Source organism: Carassius gibelio, chromosome A1 (genome assembly GCF_023724105.1).
Source record: "Carassius gibelio isolate Cgi1373 ecotype wild population from Czech Republic chromosome A1, carGib1.2-hapl.c, whole genome shotgun sequence".
Classification (NCBI taxonomy): domain Eukaryota; kingdom Metazoa; phylum Chordata; class Actinopteri; order Cypriniformes; family Cyprinidae; genus Carassius; species Carassius gibelio.
Window position 1 is genome coordinate 24,483,001 of NC_068371.1, and position 17,594 is coordinate 24,500,594.

At 37.0% G+C, this 17,594-nt stretch overlaps 1 protein-coding gene across 3 annotated transcripts in view; it reads left to right on the forward strand.

The window, feature by feature from the left end:
* LOC128016388 (serine/threonine-protein kinase DCLK2-like) overlaps positions 1-17,594 on the forward strand; it is a 68,624-nt gene that overhangs the window by 35,163 nt on the left and 15,867 nt on the right. For 2 of the 3 annotated variants that reach the window (XM_052600863.1, XM_052600868.1), the window contains exons 7-16: positions 4,918-5,002; positions 5,411-5,516; positions 5,879-5,936; positions 6,765-6,884; positions 9,011-9,157; positions 9,452-9,585; positions 9,781-9,858; positions 10,028-10,124; positions 14,639-14,725; positions 15,008-15,121. In XM_052600863.1, coding sequence (XP_052456823.1) covers positions 4,918-5,002; positions 5,411-5,516; positions 5,879-5,936; positions 6,765-6,884; positions 9,011-9,157; positions 9,452-9,585; positions 9,781-9,858; positions 10,028-10,124; positions 14,639-14,725; positions 15,008-15,121 — 1,026 coding nt within the window. Of the gene's footprint in view, positions 1-4,917; positions 5,003-5,410; positions 5,517-5,878; positions 5,937-6,764; positions 6,885-9,010; positions 9,158-9,451; positions 9,586-9,780; positions 9,859-10,027; positions 10,125-14,638; positions 14,726-15,007; positions 15,122-16,672; positions 16,755-17,594 lie in introns of all 3 variants that reach the window. The other variant, XR_008184159.1, reaches the window with a different exon arrangement.

Here is a 17,594-nt window from a genome sequence, read left to right on the forward strand (position 1 = left end):
TAGGCTACAGGAACACTGAGCAGCATAGAGCTAATTTTACTATTTTTAGTGAGTGAGTGAGTGAAGTGAGTGAAGTGACATTCAGCCAAGTATGGTGACCCATACTCAGAATTTGTGCTCTGCATTTAACCCAGCCGAAATGCACACACAAGCAGTGAACACACACACACACTGTGAACACACACCCGGAGCAGTGGGCAGCCATTTATGCTGCGGCGCCCGGGGAGCAGTTGGGGGTTCGATGCCTTGCTCAAGGGCACCTAAGTCGTGGTATTGAAGGTGGAGAGAGAACTGTACATACACTCCCCCCACCCACAATTCCGTCCGGCCCGAGACTAGAACCCACAACCCTTCGATTGGGAGTCCAACCCTCTAACCATTAGGCCACAACTTCCCCTTTTTATTTAGAAATGTAACTATATTCATTTTTACAATTATTTATTAATGTCACACACACACATACCTAGTGCCTTATGACTTAAAAGATGAGAGTGGTAAATGTTACAGACATGGAACTGTTCAGTCTATTATCGATTTTAATTTCCACTTCACTGTTATCCAAAGGGACAGAACTATTTGCACTGTATTTATCAGTGGGACAATATTCATACAATACTTTTTGCCCAGCTACATCTGATTCAAATATTATGCTAATTAACAGTGAGCGTAGTTTCAGACATTTCAGTGCTTCACTCGCACTGACTCTTATTCTGCCTGAAAGAATGACAAGACCGAGCTGAAGGCTGTCAGATGAAAACCGATCCGATTCGACCAATCAGATGAAAGCAGCGTTTCAGCTCCGCCCACAAGTCCGAATGAAATATTGAAGCCATAAACCGAAATGATCAAAACATACACGGACCAACTGTCTTGTCCATGTTGTCTCACTTGATTGAATCCTCTTCTTGAGACTTGAGTCTCTGACCTTCTGTAAGCCCCGCCTTGTTCACACAATGATTGACGTGGCGCGAGGGCGGGGACACGTGATTGGCTTGGAATGCATTTTCAATGTGCACATTGAGTTTTGCTACATTCATTGCGGGACACCGAATGAAAATGCAATCGTAAGTGTCTTGACTGTGAGTGTTAATGCAATTAGGAAAAATAGCATTTAAATGATCATTTTGCCACAGTTTTTGCTTTAACATGTTAGACATATCTAATCATTTCTGTAATAGATTTTCATTTTAATTTTGCAACTTATAAAGCGTTAAAATTAATATTCATTTTACATATTAAAACTGGTGTAGTAAATGGCAAATGAAAATTATGTAATTTAATTTTCATTTTCATTTTGCACCAAACGTTGCACAGATGTATTGGAAAATGTAAATGTAAATACAGAAATGCATTGCCATTTTACATATTGCATTGTCATTTTGCATATTACATCCCAAATTGAATAATGCTACCCATATGCTTCCATATTTGACACATACTAAGTCAATTTATAGAAAAATCCCAAATGAGATCTCAGTTGTTGTTTTTTTTGTTTTTGTTGTTTTTTTTTGAGAGAGAGAGAGAAAGAGAGAGAGAGAGAGAGAGAGAGAGAGAGAGAGAGAGAAAGAGAGAGAGAGAGAGAGAGAGAGAGAGAGAGATCCACTTCCTTGGGAATCTCACAAGGATGACTTAGCTTTTCAGAAGAGAGCTTGACATGTCATATATTACGCTTAGATTTATTTGGCCAGTGTCATGCATATTAATTTAATCTCTCATATGTCATAAATTGCTTTGTCTATTTATTTTTTACTTGTTCCTAGAAATCTACTATGATGTCAGAAAAAAAAATCTGAAACAAAGTTAAACGTTGAGTAAAAATTATATTACATTATATTAAGTCTAAAAAGCTGTATAAGACCAATGTCTGCAAAAACTTTATGACCCTATGAAACAGCCTTTACCAAATTATTCATAGTATTCTACCATTATCGTGCTTTTGAAATATGGCTGAATAAGTGGTTTGATGGTGAGTTGCCTGTGAGGCTGGTTCTTTGCACATTGTTCCTGAAATGTCAAGCTAATTTAAGAGCAAACGCACCAATGTTGTGGTTACATAAATATCTTCCCACTTGCCTTTAGTTTAGTTGCAACAAGCGGATGGGAGTCCCCCTCCGTCTCTCTGTACAGGTATTATGAAACTCTGCCTTCTGTAGCACTATTCAAATGAGCTGCCGTTTCCTTCTGGGTATTCACGTTTTTAGTTGGGATCTTACACAAATGATTGTATCAGTTACCTTAACAGCTGTATATTTCAACTTCTAATCCACTGGAGTATTTGAATCCTTCAATACAGCTTGTAATACCCAACTGTTACTTGTGTACCTAGAGGAATCCTGTGGCCTCTATCACACCAGCTTTAACCAGGGTGCTGCCAGTATTCGTCTCCATTGACTTACTTAGTGTTCTCTCACATGTCACTGTCACTTCGGTTTGAGTCTTATTTGGCTGCTTAATAAAGATAACCTGCAGGCTTTTTAACCATACGGATTGTCAGACCATTTAAAATATTTTAAGACTAGCTCCATTTTTTTTTTCAGCCACAGTCACACAGAGTTTTTCTTCCAGACAGTTCTCTTTGTCTCCTCATCAACCATTTATTTCACTAAGGATGATGCTCAGTGTCAGATGGCAGTGTGTTATTGATAAAAAAATGCTTTATTTGAAGGTTTAGTATTATCTCATAGCTGCTACAGTATGCTCAGTTCACAAGTGCTTTTCTTTTTACTAGGACTGGGCAATATAGTGAACATTAATGATTTGTGCATTATTTTGCCTTTAGCTGCCAAAGGCCTACATCTGCATGAATTCCTGATTTTTGATTGTCATGCTGATTTGGTGATAATAACAAAATGCATTTAATTAACTTTTATTTGGGAATTGGCTTCTATTGAGATTCGTTTAACATATACTGTACCTTGTTGACTGCTAAGACATGTTTTAATATTTATGAACTGATACATTTAGTTAATTTTAATAAAATGAATAAAGTAAGGTAATAATGTATAGTTATCTTTTATTACCATTAGGGGTGGCCCCGAATAGTCGACGAATCAATGTTTTGATTGCACGAGCCTGATTCGCCAACCAATCTAACAGTCGAATATTTGCGGTTTGTTATTGATTATGTTATTTTTACTATATGGGGGAGCTCAAATGTCTGATTTCACATTGAACTACTGGTTTACTCCAAATAAGTTAATATACTGTACAGCCTGTTATGATAAAGCTGTAAGAATCTGAAAAGAAAGAAGCTTCAAATTAATATTTTAAAGTGCGTTAATAAATCCAACCACCCCTTTAGATTTATGTTTCATTTTCCATAATCTGTGACCGAAGGAGCATGTTGATGGCAAGGATTTAAAACTTTACTAAGACTGACACAGGCAGAGACTGTATTTTTTTTTTTTTTTACATGTAGGCTACAAGTGATTTCAAAACATCATCGCTCTACTGGTCATCTTCAGCGCGCACAGCTCAAAACAGAAATGCAGAACATTAACTGCTAACGCTTTAGGCTAACGTTATAATGAGAGTACTATTGTAAAAAAATAATAAAATAAAATAGTTAATTGTTATGGTTACCCCGATGTTAAGTGTTAGCTATCTGTTCATCAAAACATAAAACATTATTTACCCCGTTTATATCTGCAAGGTGTTCATTACACATTTTCCCTGTGTGTTAACATCATTAATTATGTTAGTCGAATGTCTGACTTGACTTTTATTAATGTATTTTGCCCTGCCCCCAAACATATGATTCGACTATTTGACTATCTGCAAGATTCGAAAATTCCGATTTGACTATGAAAATCCTTAGTCGGGGACACCCCTAATTACTGTTTGACAGTGTTCACTTGTCAGGAATATGGATTTGTGAATCAGGAAGGTGGTAAATGTGCATTTTTACCAATAATGACTATTCATATTCAAAGCACATTCATACAACTTCACCTGTTTCAGGCAAATGAACTTTTATGATCTTTTATGAATCAGAAATTAATCAAAATAATTTCATTAAACTCTGATTCTAATAATACTCTGCATTATCGCTTAGGAAATAATTACTCGAGCCCTATGTTCAGTGAAACTTTATCATTCAGACGTTTTTTTGTTTTAAAGTTTCTCAAGGAAGTCTCTTATGCTCACCAAGACTGAAATATATAGACATATTGTAAAAGATTATTGCAATTTAAAATAATATATTTTAAAATGTTATTTATTCCTGTGATGACAAAGCTAAATTTTCAGAAGCCATTGTAATATTGTTGCCTTTTTTCATTCTGCACCGTTTCATTGTGAAAAACGTTGCTGAAAACATTCCTTGACCTATTGATCAATTCTTTGATGGTTAAGGCCACGCCTTGAAAACTTTAACTTACCGTATTTTCCGGACTATAAGTCGCACTTTTTTTCATAGTTTGGCTGGTCCTGTGACTTATAGTCAGGTGCGACTTATTTATCAAAATTAATTTGACACGAACCAAGAGAAATGAACTAAGAGAAATGAACCAAGAGAAAATATTACCTAAGCTGCTCAGTTCTCCTGTAGTCTACACTGAGCAGCACAGAGCGCCCTCTCGCAGCTATAGACGGTAATGTTTTCTCTTGGTTCTTGGTTCTAAATAAATGCGACTTAAGTCCAGTGCGACTTATATGTTTTTTTCCTCATGACATATTTTTGGACTGATGTGACATACTCAGGTGCGACTTATAGTCCGAAAAATACGGTACTTAAAAATATATATTTTTTTATATGCTCAGCTACATTTGATGTTTGGAAAACAAAAATCATTCATACTTTTTTTGTTATATTGCCCAGCCCTATCACTATTGTATGCAAGTAAAATATCTATGGTGCTTTTAAGGAGTTTTAGCTCTGTTTTAGCTCTTTGTGATTTATTTAGTCTCTGTTTGCAGATTCCAGCACATCACTCCTCTGCAACCAACGTGAACGGCTCCTCTGAGACTCCCCAACAACACAACAACAGTGTGAGCCCTGAAGGTGAACGTCCACCCGCTATGAATCACTGTCGTGCCCTCACTCACCTTGGATCTTAGTATGTTTCAAGCCCAGAAGACCCCAAAGGGCATTTCAGGGGCCAGACAAGGTTTGGCGGTGAAAGTGCTGACACATGCCACTCTGTGCCACATTTGCTCAGGCACTCCACCACTTTCACACACTGTGCAAACATCCCTGAGTCAGAATGACCTTCAGCTATTTGTCTGCCTAGTGCTCTGACCAAGTTTGATTTGCTGGATGAGGAAGTTGGGGCTAATCTGTCATTTGTTTTTTTTTTACAAAACATCCCTACACCCATGACTTTTCATCTTGAAAACATTTTTGGTCATATGGTAAAAAAGGATGTTCTTTCAGTCTGATATGTTTAATGTATTGGTTTGTTCCCTTTAGTTAATGGAAACAGGAACATTACTGCTTCCACTATTTTGGACAAGTACAAAATTGGCAAGGTTATAGGTGATGGGAACTTTGCTGTGGTAAAGGAGTGTGTCGAACGGTAAGAAAATGATGAGTTATAATAATTTAAAATGTGTTTGTTTTTGTTGTTGTTTTGTTCTGTCAGAAAAACATAAAATAGCTATTCGGGGGTTAATAAAAATGTGTTGTATTTTGTTTGTTCTCTCTTCTAAGTTTGTTATTGTCGTGATCTCTGATTAAAATGCATACATAATACTGTCCACATCTAGATTCAGTTTCCTGTTTGTGTTTTTAGGCTAGAATGTACAAAGGAAGATCTCTTGTGCACAAAAAGGCCATCCAGCTCATAAATTGATGCCCGAGGCTTTGAATGCGCTCAAAACAGACCTTCATTAACCTCCGTGAAACAAAGTCTTTTTTTCTGTTTCTTTCTTTCAACAGATCCACTGGAAAGGAGTTTGCACTGAAGATCATCGATAAAAACAAATGCAGAGGCAAAGTGAGTTGGCCTTTTTGCGACACCAGCCAATGTAGAGAGTGAATTGAGAAAATACAAGCTATGAATATTCCTTACCAGCCATGAAACTGTATTTTGCATTGTTTTGTTTTTTGATAATACATATATTTTGTCCTTATAACGATGCAATTATTGGTGTTTATGAGTTTTGAGCACTGCCTGTAAGGTTGGGTTATTGCAATCCAAATGATTTACATCTTAGTGGTCAGTAAATTGTTTTGTCCATTTAATATGGCTGATTAGATTATATTTTATGTACTTCCATTAATCCAGCATGCTGCAGTTTTTTCAATTCATGGGAGAAAAGCTGACCAACAAACTAGACCCAATTGATCTTAAAGGTGTTCAATAGCATTAAGGGATTTTGTACAGACCAGTCAAGCTCTTCTACACCAAACTCAGTAAATCATTTCTTTATGGATCTCCCTTTATCTACTGAGGTTAGAATGGTAAGGTTCCTCCCCAAACTGTTGAAATAAAGTTGTAATGTCATTGTAAGCTGCTAAATTTTGAGTCCTTTTCACTAGAATTACTGAAATAGCAAGACCCATAATTCAGAAGGGGTGTTCACATTCTTTTGGCCATGTATGAATGATATGTAAACAGCAGTTATATTGGTGGCCAATGTCTCATAATCTAATTTCAGTCTGTGTTTTAACCAAGGAAGTTCATTTCCTGTTTGCCTGGTTTCCTGCAAGAGCAAACCTCAGGAATTCATTCAGATTTATGCCTAGGCAGCTAAAGGAAAATGAATGTTCAGAGTTGCTTTACGGTTGGGAATTTGTTGTGACACATGCTTTGAACACACAGGAGCACCTGATCGAGAGTGAGGTGGCAGTGTTGAGGCGAGTTAAGCATCCTAATATAATCATGCTGATTGAGGAGGTGGATACGCCCACTGAGCTCTATCTAGTCATGGAGCTTGTGAAGGTACTGTTGCTGTGAAGGTTTGTTAGCCACTTCTTGTACAGTCTGATACAGTCTACACATTTCTCAACATTGCACACTCTGCTTCTGAAAGTTCTGAACTTTATAATTATACAGGTCCTTCTCAAAAAAAATAGCATATTGTGATAAAAGTTCATTATTTTCCATAATGTAATCATAAAAATTAAACTTTCATATATTTTAGATTCATTGCACACCAACTGAAATATTTCAGGTCTTTTATTGTTTTAATACTGATGATTTTGGCATACAGCTCATGAAAACCCAAAATTAACCTAATCATCTGAATCAACTAATTAACTCTAAACACCTGCAAAAGATTCCTGAGGCTTTTAAAAACTCCCAGCCTGGTTCATTACTCAAAACCTCAATCATGGGTAAGACTGTCGACCTGACTGCTGTCCAGAAGGCCATCATTGACACCCTCAAGCAAGAGGGTAAGACACAGAAATAAATTTCTGAACGAATAGGCTGTTCCCAGAGTGCTGTATCAAGTCACCTCAGTGGGAAGTCTGTGGGAAGGAAAAAGTGTGGCAAAAAACGCTGCACAAAGAGAAGAGGTGACCGGACCCTGAGGAAGATTGTGGAGAAGGACCGATTCCAGACCTTGGGGGACCTGCGGAAGCAGTGGACTGAGTCTGGAGTAGAAACATCCAGAGCCACCGTGCACAGGCGTATGCAGGAAATGGGCTACAGGTGCCGCATTCCCCAGGTCAAGCCAATTTTGAACCAGAAACAGCGGCAGAAGCGCCTGACCTGGGCTACAGAGAAGCAGCACTGGACTGTTAATCAGTGGTCCAAAGTACTTTTTTCAGATGAAAGCAAATTTTTGCATGTCATTCGGAAATCAAGGTGCCAGATTCTGGAGGAAGACTGGGGAGAAGGAAATGCCAAAATGCCTGAAGTCCAGTGTCAAGTACCCACAGTCAGTGATGGTCTGGGGTGCCATGTCAGCTGCTGGTGTTGGTCCACTGTGTTTTATCAAGGGCAGGGTCAATGCAGCTAGCTATCAGGAGATTTTGGAGCACTTCATGCTTCCACCTGCTGAAAAGCTTTATGGAGATGAAGATTTCGTTTTTCAGCACGACCTGGCACCTGCTTACAGTGCCAAAACCATTGGTAAATGGTTTACTGACCATGGTATTACTGTGCTCAATTGGCCTGCCAACTCTCCTGACCTGAACCCCATAGAGAATCTGTGGGATATTGTGAATAGAAAGTTGAGAGACGCAAGACCCAACACTCTGGTTGAGCTTAAGGCCGCTATCGAAGCATCCTGGGCCTCCATAACACCTCAGCAGTGCAACAGGCTGATTGCCTCCATGCCACGCCGCATTGAAGCAGTCATTTCTGCAAAAGGATTCCTGACCAAGTACTGAGTGCATAACTGAACATAATTATTTGAAGGTTGACTTTTTTTGTATTAAAAACACTTTTCTTTTATTGGTCGGAAGAAATATGCTAATTTTTGGAGATAGGAATCTAAAATATATGATTGTTTAGTTTTTATCATTACATTATAGAAAATAATGTACTTTTATCACAATACGCTAATTTTTTTAGAAGGACCTGTATATAATTCTTAGATTTTTTTAAATATATTATTTGATATTTATTTAGTTTTTATGTCAGACACTACCATTCAAACTACCATTGGCATATGTAAGATATTTATAATTAATGCTTAACAAAGCTGCATTTAATTGGTTAAAAATACAATAAACAGTATATATCATAGTGTATATTATTATGTAATTTTAATGGAATATAATGTATAATAATGGTAATTCCTGAATATCTATAGTAAAATCTGAATATCTAGCAGCTGTTTTTGTGGAATCTGTGATACAACTGTGATATATATATATATATATATATATATATATATATATATATATATATATATATATATATATATTACAAGTTTCCTGTATTGCTTTCAGATAAATTGCACTTAATGTCCGCTTTCGATATTGATCAAACTCTTATTGATTATTGGTAAAATACTCCCATATAAAGACCAAAACATTTGACCTCTGGGTGAAAATGTGTTTTTTTTTTAAATACAGGGATTTTTCGTTATTTGTATTGCCATATGTGTGTTTCAGGGTGGAGATCTGTTTGATTCAATCACCTCCTCGACAAAATACACTGAAAGAGATGCAAGTGTCATGGTATTGAACCTGGCGGCAGCTCTCAAATATCTGCACAGAATGTGTATCGTCCATCGAGACATCAAACCTGAGAATCTGCTGGTACGCTCATATACGCAGACAAACATATCCTCAAAAGAGACATTAAATATTAAATATACAGGTATATACACCTTTACATTCTCCACAGAGACAATAAATCTGAAAATACTTTAGTTCACACATCTTTAACACATACACAGCAGTACAGACATAAAAATAAAAAAACAATTTTAAGAAAACAACTTTGCACTTTGTATGTGGAAAATGGCTTAAAGTATGTCAAAAAAAAAAAAAAAACATAAATCCGGGTGGATAAAAATAATCCTTTTGCCTCTTTCACTATGTGTGTCATAGGTGTGTGAGTACCCTAATGGTATAAAGTCATTAAAGTTGGGTGATTTTGGCTTGGCCACAGTGGTTGAAGGGCCACTTTACACTGTTTGTGGAACACCTACATATGTTGCCCCAGAAATCATAGCAGAAACGGGGTAAGAATCACTGATTGTTTTGTTTTCATATCAGCATTTTTTTTTTTTTTTTTTTATTATATTTATTTATAAAAATAATTTCTTTTTCTAAAGTGATTTTGATATGGAGGCATGCATAGCTGTGATTAATAGCCTTTAAAATACTTGATGGCTGAATGTTATTGACTGTCTCTTTCTGTCTGGGCATCTCCGCAGATATGGGCTGAAAGTGGACGTATGGGCTGCTGGTGTAATTACCTACATCCTCCTATGTGGCTTTCCACCTTTCCGCAGGTACTGTACCACAAGATATTGACTGCGCAGTCCTTCATGTTAATAATCTACAGTGTTTAAAATCTGATATTTAGTCTCAAATTGTTCATATTGCTCATGTTTTGTATGTATTGTTTGTAACATTAAATATATATTTTATTGTCTGTGTGCTTGCCATTTGTTTTTGAAGTGAGAATAACCTCCAGGAGGACCTATTTGATCAGATCCTAGTGGGGCGTTTAGAGTTCCCATCACCCTTTTGGGACAATATCACAGATTCTGCTAAAGTGAGTGGAGACACAGGATTAGTTTGCCTTAAAAGTCAAAATTGTTAGAAATGTACTCACCCATGGGCCATCCGAGATGTAGATGAGTTTCATTCTTCGTCAGAATAGCAATAGTAAGATTTAGTAACATTAGTGAGTGAAGTAATGCTAAATTTCTCATAATTTGTTCTGATGAAGAAACAAAATGATCTACATTGTGAATGACATGAGAGTGAGTAAATTTTCAACAAACTTTCATTTTTGGCTGAACTATTCCTTTAGCATGCTTTTAACACACTGTCTCACTTTCACCCATGTTTCTTAACATCCTTCATTCTTAATGCTATATTCGCTGTCATTACTCTGCACCCTACTCTGTTTCATCCTACTCACATCACATCTCATTCACATCCTCCCCCTCTCACATTCACCCTATCCAGCTTTAGAACTGTTTTGCTTTCTGGGTTTCTAACATATTATTTTGCACTGAATGACAGATTTTTTTTTGCTGTGGGCAAATGTGGAAAATCAGTACTAATATCATATTTATTTATTTATTATACTTTTTTTTGCATACTCATGTTAATTGTATTTTTATTAGGAAATCAGGCCATTATATTATATTATATTATATTATATTATATTATATTATATTATATTATATTATATTATATTATATTATATTATATTATATTATATTATATTATAGGGATGTCAAGATCCGATCATGTGTTTTCAGACTCGATCGGAATCGGACGTTATCTCCAGATCAGGACTCGGATATATATATAATAAAGGTGTGAATATATATATAGACTTAAACTAAAAGAGACAGAATAGTCTACAAATGATCTGGTTTTTTATTTGGAGCCAGAATAAGGCGAGATGAGAACACGGAGCGCTAAACACTCTCATGCAGTGTGCGTTTCATTCATACTCGAAGCCAGAGGGTGCTCTTGCGCCGAAAGTCATATCAGGAAATTCCCAATATCGGCAAAAGCGGCCAGCTATCACTGTATGAAAACAGTTATTTTCACATAAAAACAGAAATTTTTGGAAACACGAAGACATTAATATATGATTACGACAATATATGGTTTTTCAAGTCATCTCCAGCAGGTGATAAAGTATATGAGCAATGCAGTGCTGATTGACATAGCATTTATTACAGTATATAAACTATTCTACCTTATTATGTGATAAACAGTGTTTATAGTATGTAAACAAATCATTATTAGTTGTTATCGTCCAGTAGTTATAGATTTTTAAGCCAATTAAAAGCTAGAAATTTGAGAAAAATTAAAGTTGCCTATACTACCAGTCAGTTTTGAACAGTAACCTTGTTAATGTTGTTTAATTAAAAAAGTCACCAAGTTTTCATTTATTTGATCCAAAGCACAGCAAAACAGTAACATTTTGACCTATTTTTACTAGCCTATTTAAAATAATAGTTTTCTATTTGAATATATTTCAACATGACATGATGGTTTAAAATACCGTTGCTAAGTTATGTAAAGAGACGCTGCATCAGAAACGCATTGGGAATGCATCTGCATTATAACGATCTGAAGCAAGTGTGAAACCAGTCCAGTCGAATGACGAGGCATCATAGGCAGGATGACGTGGTGACCAGGAAGTTTAAAAGCACATGCAGCAGTGTCTCATTCCCTTAGGGGAGCCATAGTTAGATACATAACCCAGAGATGTTCCCCTTCAGGGAAGTTCTGCTGCATTAGAAACGCTTTGGGAATGAGAATACTCACTCCAACATGGTTACAAATTCCTGCCTAGTGTGGAACACTATACAACTGGGACAAGAGAACAGAGGAGCCATGAGTGGCTCCCATTTCAAGGTTGTAAAACCTGACAAACGTAAGCAGGGTAAACAAACCTGAAGCATTACAAATGTCATGCATTGACACCCCAGAGAGAAAGGCCTTCAAGGCTACCACACTTCTAGTAGAGTGTGGCACTCTGACTCCCAAGGGTGAAAAAAAGATTAGTGGATTTATAATCAAAAATATTGCATCAACAATCCACCGACTTAAGGTCTGCTTGGTTGCCAGGAGACCACTCTTGGGGACCAAAGCAAACAAATAACTGGTTTAGACTTCGTCCATAGGGAAGCTCTGTTGACATAAGCATCCAGTGCTCTGACTGGACAAATAAGATTAAACTTTTCCTGGCCTGGGGCCCTAAAGGAGGACGACAAAAGCCTGCAGCATAAAGGGGCACCTTAGGCACATACCCTAGCCTAGGGTATAAGAATGCTTTATTCATACCAGGCGCAAACTCCAGAAAAGAAAGGGCCACAAAAAGGGCCTGAAGATCATCACCTCTCTTAACGAAAGAGATGATCAGTAGGAAAACAGTATTAACTGTAAGGAACCACTTTGGAACTTCTTCAAGAGGTTCAAAGGGGGGATTACGAAGAGCTTCTAGGACCACGGCCAAATCCCAGGACAGCACTCTAGAGCGTGAAGCAGGCCTCAGCATCAAGGTGTCATTGTGGAAATGTGTAAGCAACAGGTTTCTCCCCAATGACTGACCACCCAGGGGGCGTTGTAAGCAGCTATGGCTGCCACATATGCCTTCAGGGTGAAGGGGGTTAACCCTGTGGAAAACAGTCCTTGCAGGAACTCCAGCACTAAACCCACCTGGGAGTTGACTGGCCCGGCCAGAGTAGCAGCGGACAAACACCATCCCAGTGCACTCTCTCCAGAACTACTGGGAGCAGAACAATCAGGTAAAATGCATACAGATGCAGGCTCAGCCATGTCAGTACCATACCATTCAGTCCCAGAGGAGCTGGGTATGTGAGGGAGAACCAGAGTGGACAATGTGAGGTCACCGAGGAGAGACGGGCACTGTATAATAAGGCCTGCCCTCAGAAGTCCAGCACAACAAGTATCAGGACTTCTTGGCCGAAGCCTTCTAGGCAAGAATGATGGTCCTCAGAACAGTCTTCTGTCTCAAAGACTTAGACCGGGAGCACCACTCTGGTTCTGGCTGTTTTGCGGGGTTCTGATCCCTGAGAGAGAGCGCTGGATCTGGTGGGTAAGGGTGAAGAAAGGAACAAGCCTGTCTCTAACCTCTCCTCCAGATCCATTTGTGATCCCCACAATCATAGGCACCACTCTGCCTCGGCAGAAGCAGGACCCGAGCCGTGCATAATGCTTGCCAGGGCACCCTCCTCAAAGAGTGCCCGGTGGAAGCAGAGTGTACACAGTGAGAGCTACAGTAAAGAGCTTGAGACCTGTCTGAGCGTGCTCCACTCCCAGACGAGCAACGCAAAGATTGCTATGTCATCCCATCTATGACATCTTGCCATTCCATTGGACTGATTTCACACATGTGCAGAGCATTGTCATGCAGAGACACAACCCTTACCAAAAAGTAGTTATACTTTAGGTTTATTTTATTAAGTACACTTAGGTAAAGTTCAAGTATATTTTTAAGTATACTTCATGTAGCAAGTTTACAAATATCAGTGTTCTAGTAGTATACTTGTAAGTGTTCTTTCAATACTCTTAGCAAACTTTGAGTACACAACTATTTTACTTCTATGTCTGTAGTTTGTACTGCAGTTATTCTAAAAGTGAACATACAGTATGCATACTGATAGTTTACTAATTAAATTTGTACACTTTGAAGTATATTCTCAGTAAACTACTAGTTTAGTAGTTTTATACTGCAAGTATACTCATAAATTTTCATTTATCAACTTTACATCATACTTTATGTATACTACTATGCCCTTATTTAGGTTTTAATTTGCATATTTTTTGTTATATGAATATCTGAACATACAAAACATCCAAAGAAAAAACAGGGTATCTGCCTGTAAACAAAAACATTTTATTCTAGCTTCATACATTTATTTTTCAAACACTTTACTGTGGGTAAGTTTCATTAAAAAGAAATATAAAGAAATAACATTTTGAACAAAAAGCTGAAAAAAGACTAGGAATTGGAATCAGAATACTAATCAAAAGGTAGATGGAGTCGATCAACACCCCAAAACTCGACTGTAATTATTACCTCTTCACCGGTCGACATGTTATTCCATAGCATTACAGTTATGATGCTGTTTCATGTCAGATGATTGTGTTACATGTGCTAGTATCTGTTGCTTCTTTTTCTTCTTCACTTGTGTTTTTTTTTTTGGGGGGGGGGGGGGGGGGGATTCTGTACAGAAGATGTGTACTAGCGCCCTCTACCATAAAACAATGAAAACACGGTTTTTAAATATATTTAGACTTTTTGGAAGTAAACGTCAAATATACTTAAATGTCATTTTAAGTATATTTCTGAGAAGCACATAAAATGTAAACTAAAAGCATACTTTCCTATTTTTTTGTTTAAAAGAAGTATACTAATAGCACACTTGAATAAACATATTTTTCATAAGGGAAGTCTCTAAAGGGGAACTATTTATTTTCTGTCTTGTGTACCTTTTCTGTTTTTATGATAAAATGAAGTACATTTTCTTGAAATCTGTTTATTGAAAATATGATCATGGTGTGTTCGCACAGGAGTTGATTGGTCACATGCTGCAGGTGAATGTGGAAGCAAGATACACAGCAGAGGATGTTCTGTCTCACCCCTGGGTCACGCTAAATGTGTGTAAAAAGGTTTAGTGCTGTGTGAATGTGTGTTTTTTGTCAAGTTAGATATTGCATGTGCTACATTACAGTATCAGATTTCTATTTATAAAATAGAATATGACAAAATGTGGCATGATTGGCCACAAGGGATTCACTTGCATACTCATAAAACATAATCTGTGTCATTTGACCTTTATTAGAAGTGGTTTTGATATATTTAGTCTGAATGTTTTGTGAACACAGTTATATTGCTTGCCATTAGATTGGCCTATCCTAATATACTTCAATAACCAACAGGAGGATGCTGCAATGGAAAACAATATGAAGATGGAGGTGGCAGGTAAACTCAAAAAGCACTTTAACGCTGTGCAGAAACGGAGCAACATTTCCCCTGGAGTCTCTGTTATTGTGGTGAGCACACACACTCGCACATGAGAAACAGTCTGCACATCATAACTGCAGCTGCTGTCGTCTGTTAATATGCTTTGCTTAAAAAATAACCAATGTCATCCTCTCAACCCCTGATGATTAATACTTGGATTACACATCATTCCGAAGCATAGCCGTCACTGAAATTACAGCCACTCTGGACACCAGCATCAAATCAATCAGTTTGTCTCCCTCAGCACTCACGACTTACATAACTGCTAAATCTCAGGAAATATTAGAGATTATTGTATTGTAAGCGAGCAAAGAACAAAATATGCCAGAGTATAAAATAGGACATGACTGTAAAAAACAGCACATCAGGTGCAAGAAAACAAATCATGCTTAATTTCTCCATAGAAATTGATGAAGTGATAATGCATAAACCTGTCAACACATGCCACAAGTAACATGATTTCAAGTTTTGAAAAGCTTTTTAAATATGTTCCAATGCCAAACTGATGGTTAGAATCTACCCTACTACCCATAAATCCTTGAGAGCCAACCAAAAGACCTTTATATTTGAATACATTTGAATGTGCTGTTTTTATGCTTATATTCAGTGACTATTTGATTTTCTATTTTACCTTTTTTTTTTCAAATACATAATGCATTATGCAGTATGTTTTTAATGTTTTTTAAGTATTTTACTCTCACCATTTACTTTATCAAACATATAGTAAACAGTAATATTGCAAAATATTATTACTATTTAAAATGAGTGCTTTCTATTTGAATATAGTTTCAAATGTAATTTATTCCTGTGATGCAAAGCTGAATTTTCAGCAGCTATTACGACAATTTTCAGTATCATATCATCCTTCATAAATCATTCTGATATGCTGATTTGATGCTCAAAAAATAAAAATAAAATAAATTGTGTTAAATACAGTATGTGAAAAAAGTGTTGCACTCTATAGTGTCTGAAAATTGCTTGAAAAGGTCTCATTATAATCATTTTATTGCTTGACAGAATGTACTTTATGAGCTCAGAGGGAGACATGGGTGAAGCATTTTCAGCCATGTCCACCCCCATGTCTTATTAAATTCCCATCCCATAAACCCCTCACTACCAGCCTTGTCTTAGTTCTTCTCACTATCATTAAGGTGCTTGTCTCTGTAAATGTGTTGTTTTCAGTGTTGTCACTGGTCTTCACCTTGTCTACATTGTCACGATCAAGCATACTACCGATCATTCATTGTTTGTACTTGACCCAATCATGCAGAAAGGAAATTTCATTTTTGATATTTGAAACTAAGTCCTCAGTATACATTAAAATAGCTGCTATGCGGTATATTGAATATTCATGACATATTTGCATTGACTCTGCTGGAGATAAATTATATTAGTGAACATTCTGATGATACTAATATAAGCATTGCATAGGACACATTTGTTTATAGCATTTTCTTTTATAATACATTGTTATGACCCTAAACTTTTTTGTTAACTACACTGCTTGAAAAATCATCATCATCAGCAGCAGCAGCAGGGACTCTGGCTGAATAGGCATTGATGTGAATCTCATTTGACAGTTTGAACTGTAAAGGCAGGGCTGTACTACACCCCTTCCTTCCTCTCCCGAGACCCGAAGTGATGTCTACCACTGGATATTGGGTATTTGACTCCAAACCTAAACCTCTTTTTAATGAGCTTGAGTTCTTTGACTACACTAAAATCTAGCAGCCGACTGCCTCTTATTCACTCTCACTGGGTTTATCAGCATTTGCTTGTCCTGCATCTAACTCTAGACAACAATCATATCATACCTCATGTCCCAACCATAATCTTGTTGTCTTTCCATCTTATCATTCCACTCCATGTTCATGGTGGCTCTCTAAATTAATTTATTGCGGTGATATTCTGCTTTGTTGCATTCTTGCTGTATATCGCTTTCTTTCTGGGCTTTAGCTGGAAGGTTTGTATTAGCGTGCATGCAATACTGACTGCTTGTAATATTAACACTCCAATTCAATGGGTTCTCTCTCTCTCTGTTGCCTAATCCAGACATAGTATATTTCATGGCTGCTGCCAACATCCCAAAAATGAGCCTCACTCTTAGGACCTTGACCACTGCCATCAAAATTTTAAAGACGGTGTTTTTGTAATATGAAAATCTGCCATCTTCTGGCAGTATTGTAATTAATAATTTAAATGAATAAATCTAATGACCAGGGGAGAGAGATGCTCAATTATGCACAAAAAAATTGCCTTGGATGAAATTTTGTACTGAAAGTTTTAATAGTTATTTAGATATTTGAGATCAAATCGGGATTAAATTTTTCCCCTTTTAATTGAATATGCATTTTCTTTTGTTTGAAAGCTAGTATATCTATATTTATTAATAGGGTCCAGACACATTCTATTTGTTTTGTCAGCTTTCTTTTCAATAACTGGTTTTGTCTACAGCTGAGGAACGTACCAAAGAAACCAGAACACAATTGAAGCGAATAGCTC